The sequence below is a fragment of the Leptodactylus fuscus genome, chromosome 8, assembly GCF_031893055.1.
Source record: "Leptodactylus fuscus isolate aLepFus1 chromosome 8, aLepFus1.hap2, whole genome shotgun sequence".
NCBI lineage: Eukaryota > Metazoa > Chordata > Amphibia > Anura > Leptodactylidae > Leptodactylus > Leptodactylus fuscus.
The window spans coordinates 49700291-49718540 of NC_134272.1; the positions used below are offsets into that span (position 1 = coordinate 49700291).

The following is an 18250-nucleotide window of genomic DNA, read 5'->3' on the forward strand; positions in this document are numbered from 1 at the left end:
TAGAGTCTCCTCCATCTCCGTTTGATTTGGTGGTGGATGACCAGCAACCCACCCTCATCGACGATGATGTGACGCAGTTGCCGTCAGGGCATCCAGTTGACCGGCGCATTGTGCGGGAGGCGGAGATGAGACAGGAGTTGGAAGAGGAAGTGGTGGATGATGAGGACACTGACCCGACCTGGACAGGGGGGATGTCAAGCGGGGAAAGTAGTGTGGATGTTGAGGCAGGTGCAGCACCAAAAAGGGTAGCTAGAGGCAGAGGCAGAGGTCAGCAGCTTAGGCGAAGCCAGGCCACACCCGGAATCTCCCAAGATGTTCCAGTTCGTACCCAGCCCCGAAAAACTCCCACCTCGAGGGCACGTTTCTCGAAGGTGTGGAGTTTTTTCAAGGAATGCGCCGAGGACAGATATAGTGTTGTCTGCACAATTTGCCTCTCGAAATTGATTAGGGGCTCTGAGAAGAGCAACCTGTCCACCACTTCAATGCGCCGTCATTTGGAATCCAAGCACTGGAATCAGTGGCAGGCAGCAACGGCAGGACAAAGGCCGCCTGCCGTTCACGCCACTGCCACTGCCTCTGCCACTGCCTCTGCCTCTGCCACTGCCACTGCTGACTGTGCTGGCGATGCACTCCAGAGGACGAGCCAGGACACCACTTCATCTGCCTCCGCCACTTTGTTGACTTCTCCCTCATCCTCCCCTGTTCCTGTCTTATCTCCTTCTCCTGCACCATCAAAGGCACCATCAGGCGCTTCTTTACAACAACCCACCATCTCTCAGACATTGGAGCGGCGGCAGAAATACACTGCTAACCACCCACACGCGCAAGCCTTGAACGTCAACATCGCTAAACTGCTGGCCCAGGATATGTTGGCGTTCCGGCTTGTTGAAACTCCCGCCTTCCTGGACCTGATGGCAACTGCGGCACCTCGCTATGCCGTCCCTAGCCGTCACTACTTCTCCCGGTGTGCCGTCCCCGCCTTGCACCAGCACGAGTCACTCGTGCGCAGGCATGGTCGTTTGTGATAACGGCCGGAACCTGGTAGCAGCTCTGGAGCTTGCCGGACTCCAACATGTTCCATGCCTGGCCCACGTCTTCAACCTAGTGGTGCAACGTTTCCTAAAGAGCTACCCCAATGTTCCAGAGCTACTGGTGAAAGTGCGGCGCATGTGCGCCCACTTTCGCAAGTCGACAGTAGCCGCTGCTAGCTTAAAATCTCTCCAGCAACGCCTGCATGTGCCACAACACCGGCTTTTGTGCGACGTCCCCACACGCTGGAACTCAACGTTTCAGATGTTGAATAGAGTGGTTGAGCAGCAGAGACCTTTGATGGAATACCAGCTACAAAACCCTAGGGTGCCACAAAGTCAGCTGCCTCAGTTTCACATCCATGAGTGGCCATGGATGAGAGACCTTTGTGACATCCTACGGGTCTTTGAGGAGTCCACAAGGAGGGTGAGCTCTGAGGATGCGATGGTGAGCCTTACAATCCCGCTCTTGTGTGTTCTGAGAGAATCCCTGATTGACATCAGGGATAACTCAGATCACACAGAGGAGTTAGGGATAGCATCCGATCCGTCACAGCTGGAGAGTAGGTCCACACATCTGTCCGCTTCACTGAGTTTAATGGAGGAGGAGGAGGAGGAGGAGGAGGAGGAAGAAGAGTTGTCCGATGATGTGATGGTGATACAGGAGGCTTCCGGGCAACTTCGAATCGTCCCATTGTTGCAGCGCGGATGGGTAGACATGGAGGATGAGGAGGAAATGGAGATTGAACTTTCCGGTGGGGCCAGAGGAGTCATGCCAACTAACACTGTGGCAGACATGGCTGAGTTCATGTTGGGGTGCTTTACAACTGACAAGCGTATTGTCAAAATCATGGAGGACAACCAGTACTGGATCTTTGCTATCCTTGACCCCCGGTATAAAAACAACATCTCGTCTTTTATTCCGGTAGAGGGGAGGGCCAATCGCATCAATGCTTGCCACAGGCAATTGGTGCAGAATATGATGGAGATGTTTCCAGCATGTGACGTTGGCGGCAGGGAGGGCAGTTCCTCCAGTAGGCAACCAAGTTCTCACCAGTCCACACAAACGAGGGGCACACTGTCTAAGGTCTGGGACACCTTGATGGCACCCCCTCGCCAAAGTGCCGCCACGGAGGGTCCTAGTGTCACCAGGCGTGAGAAGTATAGGCGCATGTTGCGGGAATACCTTTCCGACCACAGCCCTGTCCTCTCCGACCCCTCTGCGCCCTACACGTATTGGGTGTCGAAGTTGGACCTGTGGCTTGAACTTGCCCTATATGCCTTGGAGATGCTGTCCTGTCCTGCCGCCAGCGTCCTATCTGAGAGGGTGTTCAGTGCAGCCGGTGGCATCATCACTGACAAGCGCACCCGTCTGTCAGCTGAGAGTGCCGACCAGCTCACTTTGATAAAAATGAACCACCACTGGATAGAGCCTTCATTTTTGGGCCCACCTGTGTAAAGCACCCCAACATGAAACTCCATGTCTGTACTCAACCTCTCCAATTCCTCCGCATCCTCATACTCATCCACCATAAGCGTTGCACAATTCTGCTAATACTAGGCTCCCTCCACCCTGATTTCCACCAACTCTGCTGGTTAGAGGCTCCCTCCACCCTGATTTCCACCAACTCTGCTGGTTAGAGGCTCCCTCCACCATGAATTGGTCCAAACTGGGCTGTTTAGAGGCTCCCTCCACCATGAATTTGCCCAAACTGGGGTTTTTAGAGGCTCCCTCCACCATGAATTGGTCCAAACTGGGCTGTTTAGAGGCTCCCTCCACCATGAATTGGTCCAAACTAGGGTTTTTAGAGGCTCCCTCCACCATGAATTGGTCCAAACTGGGGTTTTTAGAGGCTCCCTCCACCATGAATTGGTCCAAACTGGGCTGTTTAGAGGCTCCCTCCACCATGAATTGGTCCAAACTGGGGTTTTTAGAGGCTCCCTCCACCATGAATTGGTCCAAACTGGGCTGGTTAGAGGCTCCCTCCACCATGAATTTGCCCAAACTGGGCTGTTTAGAGGCTCCCTCCACCATGAATTGGTCCAAACTGGGGGTTTTAGAGGCTCCCTCCACCATGAATTGGTCCAAACTGGGCTGTTTAGAGGCTCCCTCCACCATGAATTGGTCCAAACTGGGGTTTTTAGAGGCTCCCTCCACCATGAATTGGTCCAAACTGGGCTGGTTAGAGGCTCCCTCCACCATGAATTTGCCCAAACTGGGCTGTTTCGAGGCTCCCTCCACCATGAATTTGCCCAAACTGGGCTGTTTAGAGGCTCCCTCCACCATGAATTGGTCAAAACTGGGGGTTTTAGAGGCTCCCTCCACCATGAATTGGTCCAAACTGGGCTGTTTAGAGGCTCCCTCCACCATGAATTGGTCCAAACTGGGGTTTTTAGAGGCTCCCTCCACCATGAATTGGTCCAAACTGGGCTGGTTAGAGGCTCCCTCCACCATGAATTTGCCCAAACTGGGCTGTTTAGAGGCTCCCTCAACCATGAATTTGCCCAAACTGGGCTGTTTAGAGGCTCCCTCCACCATGAATTTGCCCAAACTGGGCTGTTTAGAGGCTCCCTCCACCATGAATTGGTCCAAACTGGGGTTTTTAGAGGCTCCCTCCACCATGAATTGGTCCAAACTGGGGGTTTTTAGAGGCTCCCTCCACCATGAATTTGCCCAAACTGGGCTGTTTAGAGGCTCCCTCCACCATGAATTTGCCCAAACTGGGCTGTTTAGAGGCTCCCTCCACCATGAATTGGTCCAAACTGGGGTTTTTAGAGGCTCCCTCCACCATGAATTGATCCAAACTGGGGTTTTTAGAGGCTCCCTCCACCATGAATTGGTCCAAACTGGGCTGTTTATAGGCTCCCTCCACCATGAATTGGTCCAAACTGGGGTTTTTAGAGGCTCCCTCCACCATGAATTTGCCCAAACTGGGCTTTTTAGAGGCTCCCTCCACCATGAATTTACCCAAACTGGGCTGTTTAGAGGCTCCCTCCACCATGAATTGGTCCAAACTGGGCTGTTTATAGGCTCCCTCCACCATGAATTGGTCCAAACTGGGGTTTTTAGAGGCTCCCTCCACCATGAATTGGTCCAAACTGGGGTTTTTAGAGGCTCCCTCCACCATGAATTTGCCCAAACTGGGCTGTTTAGCGGCTCCCTCCACCATGAATTGGTCCAAACTGGGCTGTTTAGAGGCTCCCTCCACCATGAATTGGTCCAAACTGGGCTGTTTATAGGCTCCCTCCACCATGAATTGGTCCAAACTGGGGTTTTTAGAGGCTCCCTCCACCATGAATTGGTCCAAACTGGGCTGTTTAGAGGCTCCCTCCACCATGAATTTGCCCAAACTGGGGTTTTTAGAGGCTCCCTCCACCATGAATTTGCCCAAACTGGGCTGTTTAGAGGCTCCCTCCACCATGAATTTGCCCAAACTGGGCTTTTTAGAGGCTCCCTCCACCATGAATTGGTCCAAACTGGGCTGTTTATAGGCTCCCTCCACCATGAATTGGTCCAAACTGGGGTTTTTAGAGGCTCCCTCCACCATGAATTGGTCCAAACTGGGGTTTTTAGAGGCTCCCTCCACCATGAATTTGCCCAAACTGGGCTGTTTAGAGGCTCCCTCCACCATGAATTTGCCCTAACTGAGCTGTTTAGAGGCTCCCTCCACCATGAATTGGTCCAAACTGGGGTTTTTAGAGGCTCCCTCCACCATGAATTGGTCCAAACTAGGGGTTTTTAGAGGCTCCCTCCACCATGAATTTGCCCAAACTGGGCTATTTAGAGGCTCCCTCCACCATGAATTTGCCCAAACTGGGCTGTTTAGAGGCTCCCTCCACCATGAATTGGTCCAAACTGGGGTTTTTAGAGGCTCCCTCCACCATGAATTGGTCCAAACTGGGGTTTTTAGAGGCTCCCTCCACCATGAATTTGCCCAAACTGGGCTGTTTAGAGGCTCCCTCCACCATGAATTTGCCCAAACTGGGCTGTTTAGAGGCTCCCTCCACCATGAATTGGTCCAAACTGGGGTTTTTAGAGGCTCCCTCCACCATGAATTGGTCCAAACTGGGCTGTTTAGAGGCTCCCTCCACCATGAAATGGTCCAAACTGGGGTTTTTAGAGGCTCCCTCCACCATGAATTGGTCCAAACTGGGCTGGTTAGAGGCTCCCTCCACCATGAATTTGCCCAAACTGGGCTGTTTAGAGGCTCCCTCCACCATGAATTTGCCCAAACTGGGCTGTTTAGAGGCTCCCTCCACCATGAATTTGCCCAAACTGGGCTGTTTAGAGGCTCCCTCCACCATGAATTGGTCCAAACTGGGGTTTTTAGAGGCTCCCTCCACCATGAATTGGTCCAAACTGGGCTGTTTATAGGCTCCCTCCACCATGAATTGGTCCAAACTGGGGTTTTTAGAGGCTCCCTCCACCATGAATTGGTCCAAACTGGGCTGTTTAGAGGCTCCCTCCACCGTGAATTGGTCCAAACTGGGGTTTTTAGAGGCTCCCTCCACCATGAATTTGCCCAAACTGGGCTGTTTAGAGGCTCCCTCCACCATGAATTTACCCAAACTGGGCTGTTTAGAGGCTCCCTCCACCATGAATTGGTCCAAACTGGGCTGTTTATAGGCTCCCTCCACCATGAATTGGTCCAAACTGGGGTTTTTAGAGGCTCCCTCCACCATGAATTGGTCCAAACTGGGGTTTTTAGAGGCTCCCTCCACCATGAATTTGCCCAAACTGGGCTGTTTAGCAGCTCCCTCCACCATGAATTGGTCCAAACTGGGCTGTTTAGAGGCTCCCTCCACCATGAATTGGTCCAAACTGGGCTGTTTATAGGCTCCCTCCACCATGAATTGGTCCAAACTGGGGTTTTTAGAGGCTCCCTCCACCATGAATTTGCCCAAACTGGGCTGTTTAGCGGCTCCCTCCACCATGAATTGGTCCAAACTGGGCTGTTTAGAGGCTCCCTCCACCATGAATTGGTCCAAACTGGGGTTTTTAGAGGCTCCCTCCACCATGAATTGGTCCAAACTGGGGGTTTTTAGAGGCTCCCTCCACCATGAATTTGCCCAAACTGAGCTGTTTAGAGGCTCCCTCCACCATGAATTTGCCCAAACTGGGCTGTTTAGAGGCTCCCTCCACCATGAATTGGTCCAAACTGGGGTTTTTAGAGGCTCCCTCCACCATGAATTGGTCCAAACTGGGGTTTTTAGAGGCTCCCTCCACCATGAATTTGCCCAAACTGGGCTGTTTAGAGGCTCCCTCCACCATGAATTTACCCAAACTGGGCTGTTTAGAGGCTCCCTCCACCATGAATTGGTCCAAACTGGGCTGTTTATAGGCTCCCTCCACCATGAATTGGTCCAAACTGGGGTTTTTAGAGGCTCCCTCCACCATGAATTGGTCCAAACTGGGGTTTTTAGAGGCTCCCTCCACCATGAATTTGCCCAAACTGGGCTGTTTAGCAGCTCCCTCCACCATGAATTGGTCCAAACTGGGCTGTTTAGAGGCTCCCTCCACCATGAATTGGTCCAAACTGGGCTGTTTATAGGCTCCCTCCACCATGAATTGGTCCAAACTGGGGTTTTTAGAGGCTCCCTCCACCATGAATTTGCCCAAACTGGGCTGTTTAGCGGCTCCCTCCACCATGAATTGGTCCAAACTGGGCTGTTTAGAGGCTCCCTCCACCATGAATTGGTCCAAACTGGGGTTTTTAGAGGCTCCCTCCACCATGAATTGGTCCAAACTGGGGGTTTTTAGAGGCTCCCTCCACCATGAATTTGCCCAAACTGAGCTGTTTAGAGGCTCCCTCCACCATGAATTTGCCCAAACTGGGCTGTTTAGAGGCTCCCTCCACCATGAATTGGTCCAAACTGGGGTTTTTAGAGGCTCCCTCCACCATGAATTGGTCCAAACTGGGGGTTTTTAGAGGCTCCCTCCACCATGAATTTGCCCTAACTGGGCTGTTTAGAGGCTCCCTCCATCATGAATTGGTCCAAACTGGGGTTTTTAGAGGCTCCCTCCACCATGAATTGGTCCAAACTGGGGTTTTTAGAGGCTCCCTCCACCATGAATTGGTCCAAACTGGGGTTTTTAGAGGCTCCCTCCACCATGAATTTGCCCAAACTGGGCTGTTTAGAGGCTCCCTCCACCATGAATTTGCCCAAACTGGACTGTTTAGAGGCTCCCTCCACCATGAATTGGTCCAAACTGGGGTTTTTAGAGGCTCCCTCCACCATGAATTGGTCCAAACTGGGGGTTTTTAGAGGCTCCCTCCACCATGAATTTGCCCAAACTGGGCTGTTTAGAGGCTCCCTCCACCATGAATTTGCCCAAACTGGGCTGTTTAGAGGCTTCCTCCACCATGAATTGGTCCAAACTGGGGTTTTTAGAGGCTCCCTCCACCATGAATTGGTCCAAACTGGGGGTTTTTAGAAGCTCCCTCCACCATGAATTTGCCCAAACTGGGCTGTTTAGAGGCTCCCTCCACCATGAATTGGTCCAAACTGAGGTTTTTAGAGGCTCCCTCCACCATGAATTGGTCCAATCTGGGCTGTTTAGAGGCTCCCTCCACCATGAATTGGTCCAAACTGGGCTGTTTAGAGGCTCCCTCCACCATGAATTGGTCCAAACTGGGGGTTTTAAAGGCTCCCTCCACCATGAATTGGTCCAAACTGGGCTGTTTAGAGGCTCCCTCCACCATGAATTTGCCCACACTGGGCTGGTTAGAGGCTCCCTCCACCATGAATTGGTCCAAACTGGGGTTTTTAGAGGCTCCCTCCACCATGAATTGGTCCAAACTGGGGTTTTTAGAGGCTCCCTCCACCATGAATTTGCCCAAACTGGGCTGTTTAGAGGCCCCCTCCACCATGAATTTGCCCAAACTCTGCTGGTTAGAGGCTCAATCCACCCTGATTTTCAAAACAAATGTTGGTGCCAACCTCAACTTACTACAAGGGCCAAATTCACTGCTGGTGACAAGCTCTCCTCACTGCAAGTGCCAAATACACATGTTTCAAGGTGTTTTCCTACTGTCAGAGAGGTGGTATTGAGTGTGTAAAGTGTGTAGTTGTTAGGCTGTGATGTTGGGGTAATAGAGGGTCTTTGGTGTGTTAGATGCCCCCAGACATGCTTCCCCTGCTGTCCCAGTGTCATTCCAGAGGTGTTGGCATCATTTCCTGGGGTGTCATAGTGGACTTGGTGACCCTCCAGACACTGATTTGGGTTTCCCCCTTAACGAGTATCTGTTCCCCATAGACTATAATGGGGTTCGAAACCCGTTTGAACACACGAACATTGAGCGGCTGTTCGAATCGAATTTCGAACCTCGAACATTTTAGTGTTCGCTCATCTCTAATACTGAATGGATCCATTGGATTCCATTCTTATATAGGAAAGCAAGCACAGTTTTTCTTTTCTAATAGGTAACTATTGCTGCCACTGCATTATATATGATTGAATTTGCTGTTACTTTATGTTGGCTATCCTTAGCCTATAAGCCAAATATAGCCCCATAATGGGATTTAGGTTAAGGTCCCTTATTGCAAAAACGCAGCTTTTTTTTATGCAGATTATGTTGCTGTTTTTTGAGCCAAAGACAAGAATGGATGCAAAAGGAATGTGAAATATATAAAAAGTGCTTATGCTTCTACCTTCTGCTCAATCCATTCCTGGCTTTGGCTTAAAAAACGCAGTAAAATCTGCAACAAAAAAAGCTGTGTTTCTGAAACATGGGGCCGGGCCTTAGGCTGGGGACCCACGTGGCATTAACACCACAATTTACAGTGAATGCAAAGAGGATAGGATCCTAGCGAATCCCATGCCAACCTGATGGTAAAAAATGCGCTGCGGACATGCGGCGATTTAAAAAAACAGCACGGTTTTGGAAATCGCAGCATGTCAATTATACCTACAGAAATGCCAGCAGTTTCCCTATAGGTACAATTGAAACAGAAAGCCCACAGAGGGAACCTCTGAACTTTCTAACTAAAGTGCGGTGGGAAGAACTGTGATGCGTTGCCGCCATGTTTTTCTCGTAATTCTTTGTTTTCTGTGGGACGCCACATGGGGCCTTAGCCTTAGGCTGAGGCCTCGTTGCAGAAACGCGTCTTTTTTTTTTTTGTAGATTTTACTGCATTTGTTTGAGCCAAACTCAGGAGTGGCTACAAAAGGAATGGAAAATATCTAGAAAGCTCTTATACTTCTCTCATTTACTCAATCCTGAATTAGGCTAAAAAAAAAAACGCAGCAAAATTTGCAACAAAAAAGCTGCCTTTCTGTAACGTGGGGCTTTAGTCTTAGGGTGCATTCACACTGAGTATACGCTGACTGATTCTGAACGTTAAAACACATTCAGAACGAGCGCGTACAAAGCAGATCCCATTCATTTCTATGGGAGCCGGCATACGAGCACTCCCCATTGAAATGAATGGGAGGCTTTTTCCCCCTATTGCTTTCAATGTGATACGTGCGTATCACATTGAAAGCAATAGGGAAAAAAGCAGCCCATTCATTTCAATGGGGAGCGCACGTATGCCGGCTCCCATAGAAATGAATGGGATCTGCTTTGTACGCGCTCATTCTGAACGTGTTTTACGTTCAGAATGAGCTGAACGCATATTTAGTGTGAATGCACCCTAATAATAGCATGAAAAATACGGTATCACTATGTTCATAATGGTCCATACAATAAAATCAATAAGTTATTTATTTTGCATGATAAAAAACATAAAAAGATTCAATATCATTATGGCTATTTTCTGTTCATCACTCCTTTCAAAAAGAGGATTAAGGCTAAGGCCCCACATTGTGGAAATGCAGCGTTTTTTGTTGCAGATTTTTAATGTTTTTTTGAGACAAAGTCAGGAATGGATTTAACCAATAGGGAACATTTAAGAGCGTCCTTTGTATTTTCCATTAATTTTCAAGCCACTTCTGACCTTCTAAAAAAAAAATGCAGCAAAATCTGTGCCAAAACCTCAATGTGGGGCCTTAACCTAAGACCTGACCAAGAAGTGTTACTTACTCCAACACTGTACCCATACAAAATCTCTGGTGTAAATTATAGTAAATTTATTGGGGATATTAATTATTTTTGACAAAATTTTACTCTAGAAAACTGCCATAGATATGATAATAAATTCTATCAATATATTCACGAGCTAAGTAAAAGGAAGAAAAGAAACTCACGTACGTGAAGCAGCCATAGGCCGCTCTATCTGCATCCTATGCTGCATCAATGAAGTCTCTGGAGGGCTGAAGAGGTGATGTGCTGCAACTTCTTTTCTACTTGTATGTACCTTGTGGATGTCCCATTTATCCTTCCTGCAGAACACCAAAGCAAAGCTTACCATGGTGCAGGGCAATGTACAGGTTGTTACAGTGCTCCAGAGTGAAACCAAGCATTGCTGGTCTTATTCTCTGTATTGCATATTGTAAAACTATTTATATTTGGTATTACTGGATACATACTAAACCCCAAAACAGAACACACAGAAAACACTGAGATTTTCTCCCACTACCCCCCCCCCCCAAAAAAAAAAAAAAAAAAAAAAAATCCCAGTAAATTATATGGAGCATTCAGTTATGTCATCAGAAACACAACTGGCTCTGCAAAAATCAAGGCCTCATACGGCTATATAATAGAAAAACCAATAAGTTGGAAGGCGAGAGTAAAAAAACGAAACAAAAAAATAAAAACTGACCCTGTTCTCACAGCATTAATGGTGGTCAAATATACTCATATGTTTATATTCACTAAAGTCAAGGAAGCTGAGATATGGGGTGTTCTTATACAGGGAAGATGCTTTATAAGGAATAGGATGCTGATGTATTGTACCTGACATATACAGTATATAGAAGTGTCTCCGCAGGGTTATATCCATTTCCCTCTATCCATCTACTGTATTTCTCTATTATTTCCTTTTTCAGAAGTTGGCCCCCTCCATGTTACCTGCTCTGCTACAGAATTCTTCAATGCGGTTTATTATTTACATACCTATGATGGGGGCGATTGCCCAGAATACTCAATGGTGGGATTACTGAAAGCCCTGGAAGTCAGCCCATTTGGCTCATTCGTGGTGTTAGTAACAGACGCCTCTGCCAAGGACAGTGATGACATTGATACAGTCAACAGAATATTTTCTCTATTAGATTCTTTGAAAGTTAAGGTAAGATATGTAGAAAGGTGATAGAAGATTTTCTTACTTATAGGACCATAATTTATCATAACATATTACTTAGCAGTCAATATAGTGATATGCTTTAATATGTCATGTGGTAATCCAGAAGGTTTCATAATCTTGCCTCCCCCATATGTGTGTGAACTGTTGTGTAAAGAATGGTGAAGTCACACACATACAGAACTTCACTTTATTATAAAGGTTTTCTGGCTGGTCATGTGTTCAGCGGACTAACCTGCCAATTTAAAACCGGAAGTCACTTTTTCTTCTGTAAGTTTATGTTACACATTCATCAACTTACATAGAAATCAGAACTCCAGCTGGTGTTTGAATTGGCAGGTCAGTCTAAATAAAGGATGTGAGCAACTCCCCTTTCATTATTTTAGAAAGTTACCCCACTTCCTTGCATCCATTATTAGGTGCTGTTCCAATGTTTCTGGCACAGTTAGAATTTTTTCTGTAACTCCCACCATTCCTGAGCAGACTGTGCAGTTAGTTTTGGTGCCTGATCTCACATTTAGTCTCTCCACTGTGAAGTAGGTAGTCTTAGGCTGGAGCAGGCAGGAGACATGATTCTGAGCTCTCTGATACTGTACAATAAGAGGCAGGCAGTGACATAGAGCTTAGAGTCATGCTCCCTTGCCTACTCCTGCCTGAGACTTCCCACTTGACAGTAGAGAGCCTAATTAGCATATCAGACTCCAAAACCCAATGAATTCATTGCTCAGGAACTGTGGGGGGCTAGAGAAAAAATTCTAACTGTGCCAGTAGAGGAGCGCCTGTTAAAGGATGCAAATGGCTGGATTTGGTGGTGAAAGGTTCTTATTAATGCCTAACTTTCTGTTGTATCACTTTGATTTACATTTATTATTTATACCAAGTCTATTTTGTCTCTATACAGGTCTTTATTTTTACCAGTTACTCTTGTAGAAGTACACAGGATTATGACTTCCAGGTTTATAAAGATATTGCTGCTTACAGTCATGGCCTTGTTTTTCAACAGTACTTCTCAAACCCTAAAGTAAGTACCAGAATAGTAAAAGAAAAATATTTTATTGACATAAACTGTACTCGAATATATGGTAGAATTTTGCCATTTACAGCACATAAATAGCAAGTTTGGATCTTGTAAGAGGGCACTCGATGGTTCCCCTGTAAAGAAAAGCTTGGATATCATATTAGTTTAAACAGCAATTTTTACTTTTTATTTCTTTACATGACAGTGGTACAAAGACACTTGGTGGTTCATTGTGTCATCCAAGGCACAAAAGCTTAGTGGTTACAGTTTACTCTACTGTAGGTGTCTTTAATACTGTTGGTGCTGTTTTTATGCTTGGACCTTACATGAGCAGTTTTTACATACAGCAGTTAGTTTTAGATGGATCTTTAGGCGGTCAACACTTTTAACAGCACTTTGAAAATTGTTACAATTTAACTTTGGAATACAACCTTTTGTAGGGTCTCTGATAGTGGCCCTATTCCTGCCTTTACAACCCAATCCCTCCTATCACTCACATATTGTCCACTACATCACAGGACTGAACCAACCAAGCTACATGGTAGGTATACTGATATTCTGATATTAATAAAAATAACGACGTTCAGAAGCTCATAATATACAGAATGGCAATGGCACAGTGCTGCTTAAAATACTTCCCTAAAGCAAAAAATACCATAGCGAAGCATAAAATATCTCCCCAGAAGCACCAAATACCACATTGCAACAGAAAATACCAACAATAAAATGGCCAAATTCTCAATGTAGCACCACTGGCAGTACATTATTCCAATACTCAGGGCCGGCTACAGGGTCATGTGGGCCCCTGGGCAACAGACTGTCAATGGGCCCCTTTGCGTTGGAACTCATACAGCGAAGAGAATGGCAGAATCTACAGACACCATTAATTTAATATAACATATATGCACCCAGAATTCATTGCAGGTAGAGATGGGCGAGTATATTCGAACGAATACCTCCGCCACATAGTTCTTGGTTTAAAAAAGCGCCAGGGAAGGTGGGAGGGGCAGTAAAAATTTTATGCCCCTCCCACCTTCCCTGGTGCTTTTTTAAACCAAGAACTATGGGGTGGAGGTATTCGATCGAATATATTCGCTCATCTCCGTTTACAGGTTTTCAGCCTGTGGAAAAAAAAGCATTATGATTTTGCATTTAAAGCACTCCCCAAGTAGCATTTACATTGATGCCCATTCCACCCTTGCCCTCTGGCAGCAGCACTGGCCTCCTTCTTACCCCTCATCACTGTAGGCAGCATTGTCCCCCTTCCACCTACTGCACACTGGCAGCAGCTTTATTCCTCTTTACACCCCTTCTCCATTGACAGCTGCATTGTCCCCCTAGCCACACATTTTGCAAATGACAATTACAATTGTCCCCTTTTGCCTCTCTCAGTACTCTTACCCAAACCACTTTTTCCTAGTGCCAACAACAATTTCCTAATTCCCATGCCTAGTGGAAGTTGACATCATACCAGCCAAAATTTTCTTTCCTGCTAAGAGTGTAGGGCTGGGTCAATTTTAGTGAGAAGTTAGAGAAAACTTGCCAAGTGCTCTACAAACAAAATTATTAAGTAATATGGTAAGTAGTCATCCTCCACTCAAGTGAAGAATGTTCTCCAAAAGGTAGGTCTATCAGTATATAAGACTATAATAAAGTGAGGACTTCATGAGAGCAAACACACAAGGTCAGCCTCAAAAATAGAAAGGCCAGCCCGGTTCTGGAACAGCATTCTATGGGCAGATGAAGCTAAGATCAACTTGTATCAGCAGGATGGAAAAAAAAGACTGGAGAAGAATTGTAATGGCTCATGATTCAAAGCACACCGTATCCTCTATAAAACATGGTGGAGGAAGTGTGATGACATAGGCATGCATGGTTTCCTATGGCACTAGGTCACTAGTGTTTATTGGTGATGTGACAGAAGAAGCCGGATAAATTCTGAAATGTACAGGGATAGACTTTCTGCTCAGCTTTAACCAAACGCAGCAAGGTTGATTGGACGGCACTTCACAGTACAGAAGGACAGTGACTCAATACATAATGCAAAGGCAACCCTGAAGTTTTTTTGAGGCAAAAAAGTGGAATATTCTTCAATAGCCACATCAATCGCCAGATCTCAACCTGATCAAGCATGCCTTTCATGCCTAAGACAAAGACAAAAAGACCCGCAAACAAGCAACAACTGAAGAGCTGCAGTAAAGGCCTGGCAAAGCATCACAAAGGAGGAATCCCAGCGTTTGGAGATGTCCACAGATTGCAGACTTCAGGCAGTCATTGCCGGCAAAAGATTCTCTACAAAATATAAAAAAATGGACATTATGTTTATGGTAATGATAACTAGTGCAATTACTTTTGAGCCCCTGAAATGAGGAGTATTTGTAGAAAAATGGTTGCAATTCCTAAGTGTTTCACAGGATATTTTTGTTCAACCCCTTGCATGAAACCTGAAAGTATAGACTTCAATTGCATAGCAGGAATCATAGCAAAAGGTGGCTACTCTGAAGAACCCAGAATATAAGACATATTTTCAGTTGTTTCACACTGTTTTGTTAAGTATATAATTCCACATGTGTTACTTCATAGTTTTGATGCCTTCAGTGTGAATCTACAATGTTCATAGTCATGAAAATACAGAAAACTCTTTGAATGAGAAGGTGTCCAAACTTTTGGTCTGTACTGTATATAGCGCCAACATATTCCATAGCACTTTACAAATTGTAGGGTTCAAGTACAGACAGAAGAAGACATTACAGAGAAATAGTCAATTCACACAATGGGACTGACGGCCCTGCTCCCAAGAGCTCAAAGTTCAATTTCTGCTTTGTGCTTATGTCTGGCACTCCGGCTAGGACCCAAATTTTGTGAAGTTCTGCTTACTCTTCTGATCATCTTGTCTGTGTTATTCCTAAGAAATGACTACATCCCACACTCATGACTTTTATCACCTAGTCTTCCTTTAGTGGAGCCCATCACATACAGTACCTGACTCTTCAATACTAGCGGAGATGGAACCATAGAAGGTGCAGCAGTAGTAGTCACCCCCATTCCCTGGTGGCTGTGGAGGCTTGAAGGTCCCTCTTCCACATCCCATCCAAATTTCAGGAAATATTTGATTTGCATCGAATCTGGATTTCGTGGTAACAAATCACATTTTGTCCTAAAATGGCTGCTACACATGTTAGGACATGGGGTAAGAAACTCTGGGAACACGGAATCACCCACAATACCATGCAGCCAATCAGCAGCCAGCCAGCCCTGTGATGTCACAGCCCTATAAATACCCTCCACCATCTTGCATTCAGGCAATTTCCAGTGTACTTAGCGCAGGGAGAGATATTTTGCTCAATTGAAGTTCAGTGAAGGAGCATTAGAAGTGTAAGGAAAGGATATGGAGGAATTTATACAGAGTATTGAAGCAGCGGTTCTAAGAGCGATGCCTGTCATGTGCATATCATACTGACTCACAGTATTGTTTCACTACCACAGCCGACTCACTATGCGTGTTACTGCAAGGCACAGTGTTCTGCACTACTATACAGGCTCTCTGCAGCCAGGAAATAGATGGGGTTTTTTTAACGTGATTCGCCGCAAATGAATTTGGATCGAATTGTGTAGGAAATTTGGCAAAGCGGCTGAATCCAATTTTTGAAAAATTCGCTTTTCTCTAGTAAAATTATAAATGGCACATGGTACACAGGGAACACTGCCATAGATTTTGCATTTGGACCCAGAAGTTTCATATTCTTTAACTATCTTCATTATTCTTTACAGGCAGCCGACCTGCTCTATTTCTTTCTGAAAATTCCAGTCAACAGTACAACGCGCCTGTTTTCTGTGGATAATGACATTTGGATATATCATTACAATGCAAATTTCTCAGTGCCATCAAATCTTACATCACTCATCATATCAGTATCAGGTTCAATCAATCCATTGATTCTTTATAACCCATCTGGTAAGAACATATATAATATCATAATTATTGTAATTCACAATATGCCCAGGTTGTGCCCTCCAAAAATAATGTCAAGCCTTTGTAGTGCTTACTCCTAGAGATTTTATGGGCTTCTTTTCTCATTTTAAGGAGTATCATTACAAAAGAAATCCATACGTTTATTAACAAATCACATTCACGGTACAGTAATATGCAACTTTTAACTCATGCAGGGGTCTTTCCCAAACATAAGTATGATCAGCAACATGCAGCAACTTCACCCAACTATGTGGCATATTATAAAAAGTTAAAGGGGGATTATCACCAACAAAATGACTGCTAAACCACTTATATGTTATTGCATGGCCAGTTAGCGACATAGTGAATATACCTTTGTTACACCAAACTAACATCTTGTTGCTGAAACAAATCAACTTTTATTCCATAAGCAAATGAACTGTTTGGTTGACTTGGGGCATGACCACATCCACTGGAGAACCATCTTCTTTTGTGGTCGCTGTTAGTGAGATATTTTAGTCTTTATCTTTTGAGGGTGGAACTGGGCCACGGCCACTAAACAAAATTATTCCAGTAGGTATGGCCCCACCCTTAGGGCACCAAATAGCTAATTTGTATCTGGAATAAAAGGTATATTTTCTATGTCTTTGGCCCTACAACAGCATAAATGTAGTTTGCAAGAGATTTTGGTGTTGGTGGACTCCATTTAAGATCTAAGGCCCGGTTCACATCTGCATTCGGGTTTCCGTTTGGGAAGTCCGCTTGGAGCAATTATCTAAGTAATCCACAGACCACATAAACTATAATGAGATCCATGTGTTTTCCGCTAGGTTTCCGCATGAAACATGCGGAGAGGAAAGTGCTTGATGATGTTGAGATCGGGGTTCTATTGGGGCCATATCATCTCTTCCAGAGCTCCCCCTCCAAAGGGCGCTCACATAAATATTCATTGACTTCATTTTGTTAAAGGGCAAAATTAAACTATTACATTTTCTATTTCCGAAAGCATTCTTGCTATGCAGCATTTTTTCTACAACTGCTTAAAATTTTTGTGCAGTACTATATATTCAGTAAAGATACTCTATACCTAAAAAAGACATCTTAGGTAGCCTGCACACGGGGTTACACTCCGCTCTTTCTGAACGTAAAACTCATTCAGAATGAGTGCATAAAAACCAGATCCCAATGCTTTCTATGGCTGCCGACATACGCACACTCCCCATTGAAATAAATGGGAGGCTTTTTTCCCTATTGCTTTCAATGTGATACGCGCATATAACATTTAAAGCAATAGGGGAAAAAGCTTCCCATTGATTTAAATTGGTAGCACACGTATGCTGGCACCCATGGAAATCAATGGGATCTGTATTTTACGCGCTCATTCTGAATGAGTTTTACATTCAGAAGGAGCGGAGCGTAACTACGTGTGCAGGCTCCCTTATGGGGTGATCCTGAGATGCCCCAGCATCTTGTTGTTTCCACTGCAACACTGCAGATGACCACATCAAAGTTTGGTGAGCATACCTTCCTACTAGTGGCCAATTACAGAAGTTCAGTCAGTCAGAGGTGTAGCTTAAAGCAATTTGTCAAAGAAAATACCAAAGGGAAAACATGCCAGGTTGACCAAGAGAGCATACCGTAGTGCAGGGGTGCCCAATACGTCGATCGCGATCTACTGGTAGATCGCAAAGGACGTACGGGTCGATCGCGGGATGCAGGGATCCCCGGTGTCTGTTTGTTCACAGTGCATGCTGAGAGTCATCTCCGGACACTGGCAGGCGGGGCTGCCACAGCCCCAGCCTGCCAGTGTCCAGAGATAACTCTTAGCCTGCACTGTGAAGAAGCAGACAGCGGGGATCCCTGGGCAGCCACAGAACACTGCTTTCTCCTGCTGTCACGATCCCACATGCCCGGCCACAAGCCCGTCCGGTCCCGCCCATAGGCCCGCCCTGGCCCTGCCCACAGGCCCGCCCTAGTAGATCTTTTGCCTTGGTCAGCTAATAAAGTAGCTCACACGCTGAAAAAGTGTGAGCACCCCTGCCGTAGTGTATGTTGTCCTGCTAATCTAAG

At 45.9% G+C, this 18250-nt stretch overlaps 1 protein-coding gene across 1 annotated transcript in view; it reads left to right on the forward strand.

Moving 5' to 3' along the window:
• Positions 1-18250, forward strand: part of LOC142217244 (uromodulin-like) — a 73598-nt gene that overhangs the window by 37394 nt on the left and 17954 nt on the right. The window contains exons 4-6 of the mRNA XM_075285438.1: positions 10960-11198; positions 12112-12231; positions 16000-16183. Coding sequence (XP_075141539.1) covers positions 10960-11198; positions 12112-12231; positions 16000-16183 — 543 coding nt within the window. The remainder of the gene's footprint in view (positions 1-10959; positions 11199-12111; positions 12232-15999; positions 16184-18250) is intronic.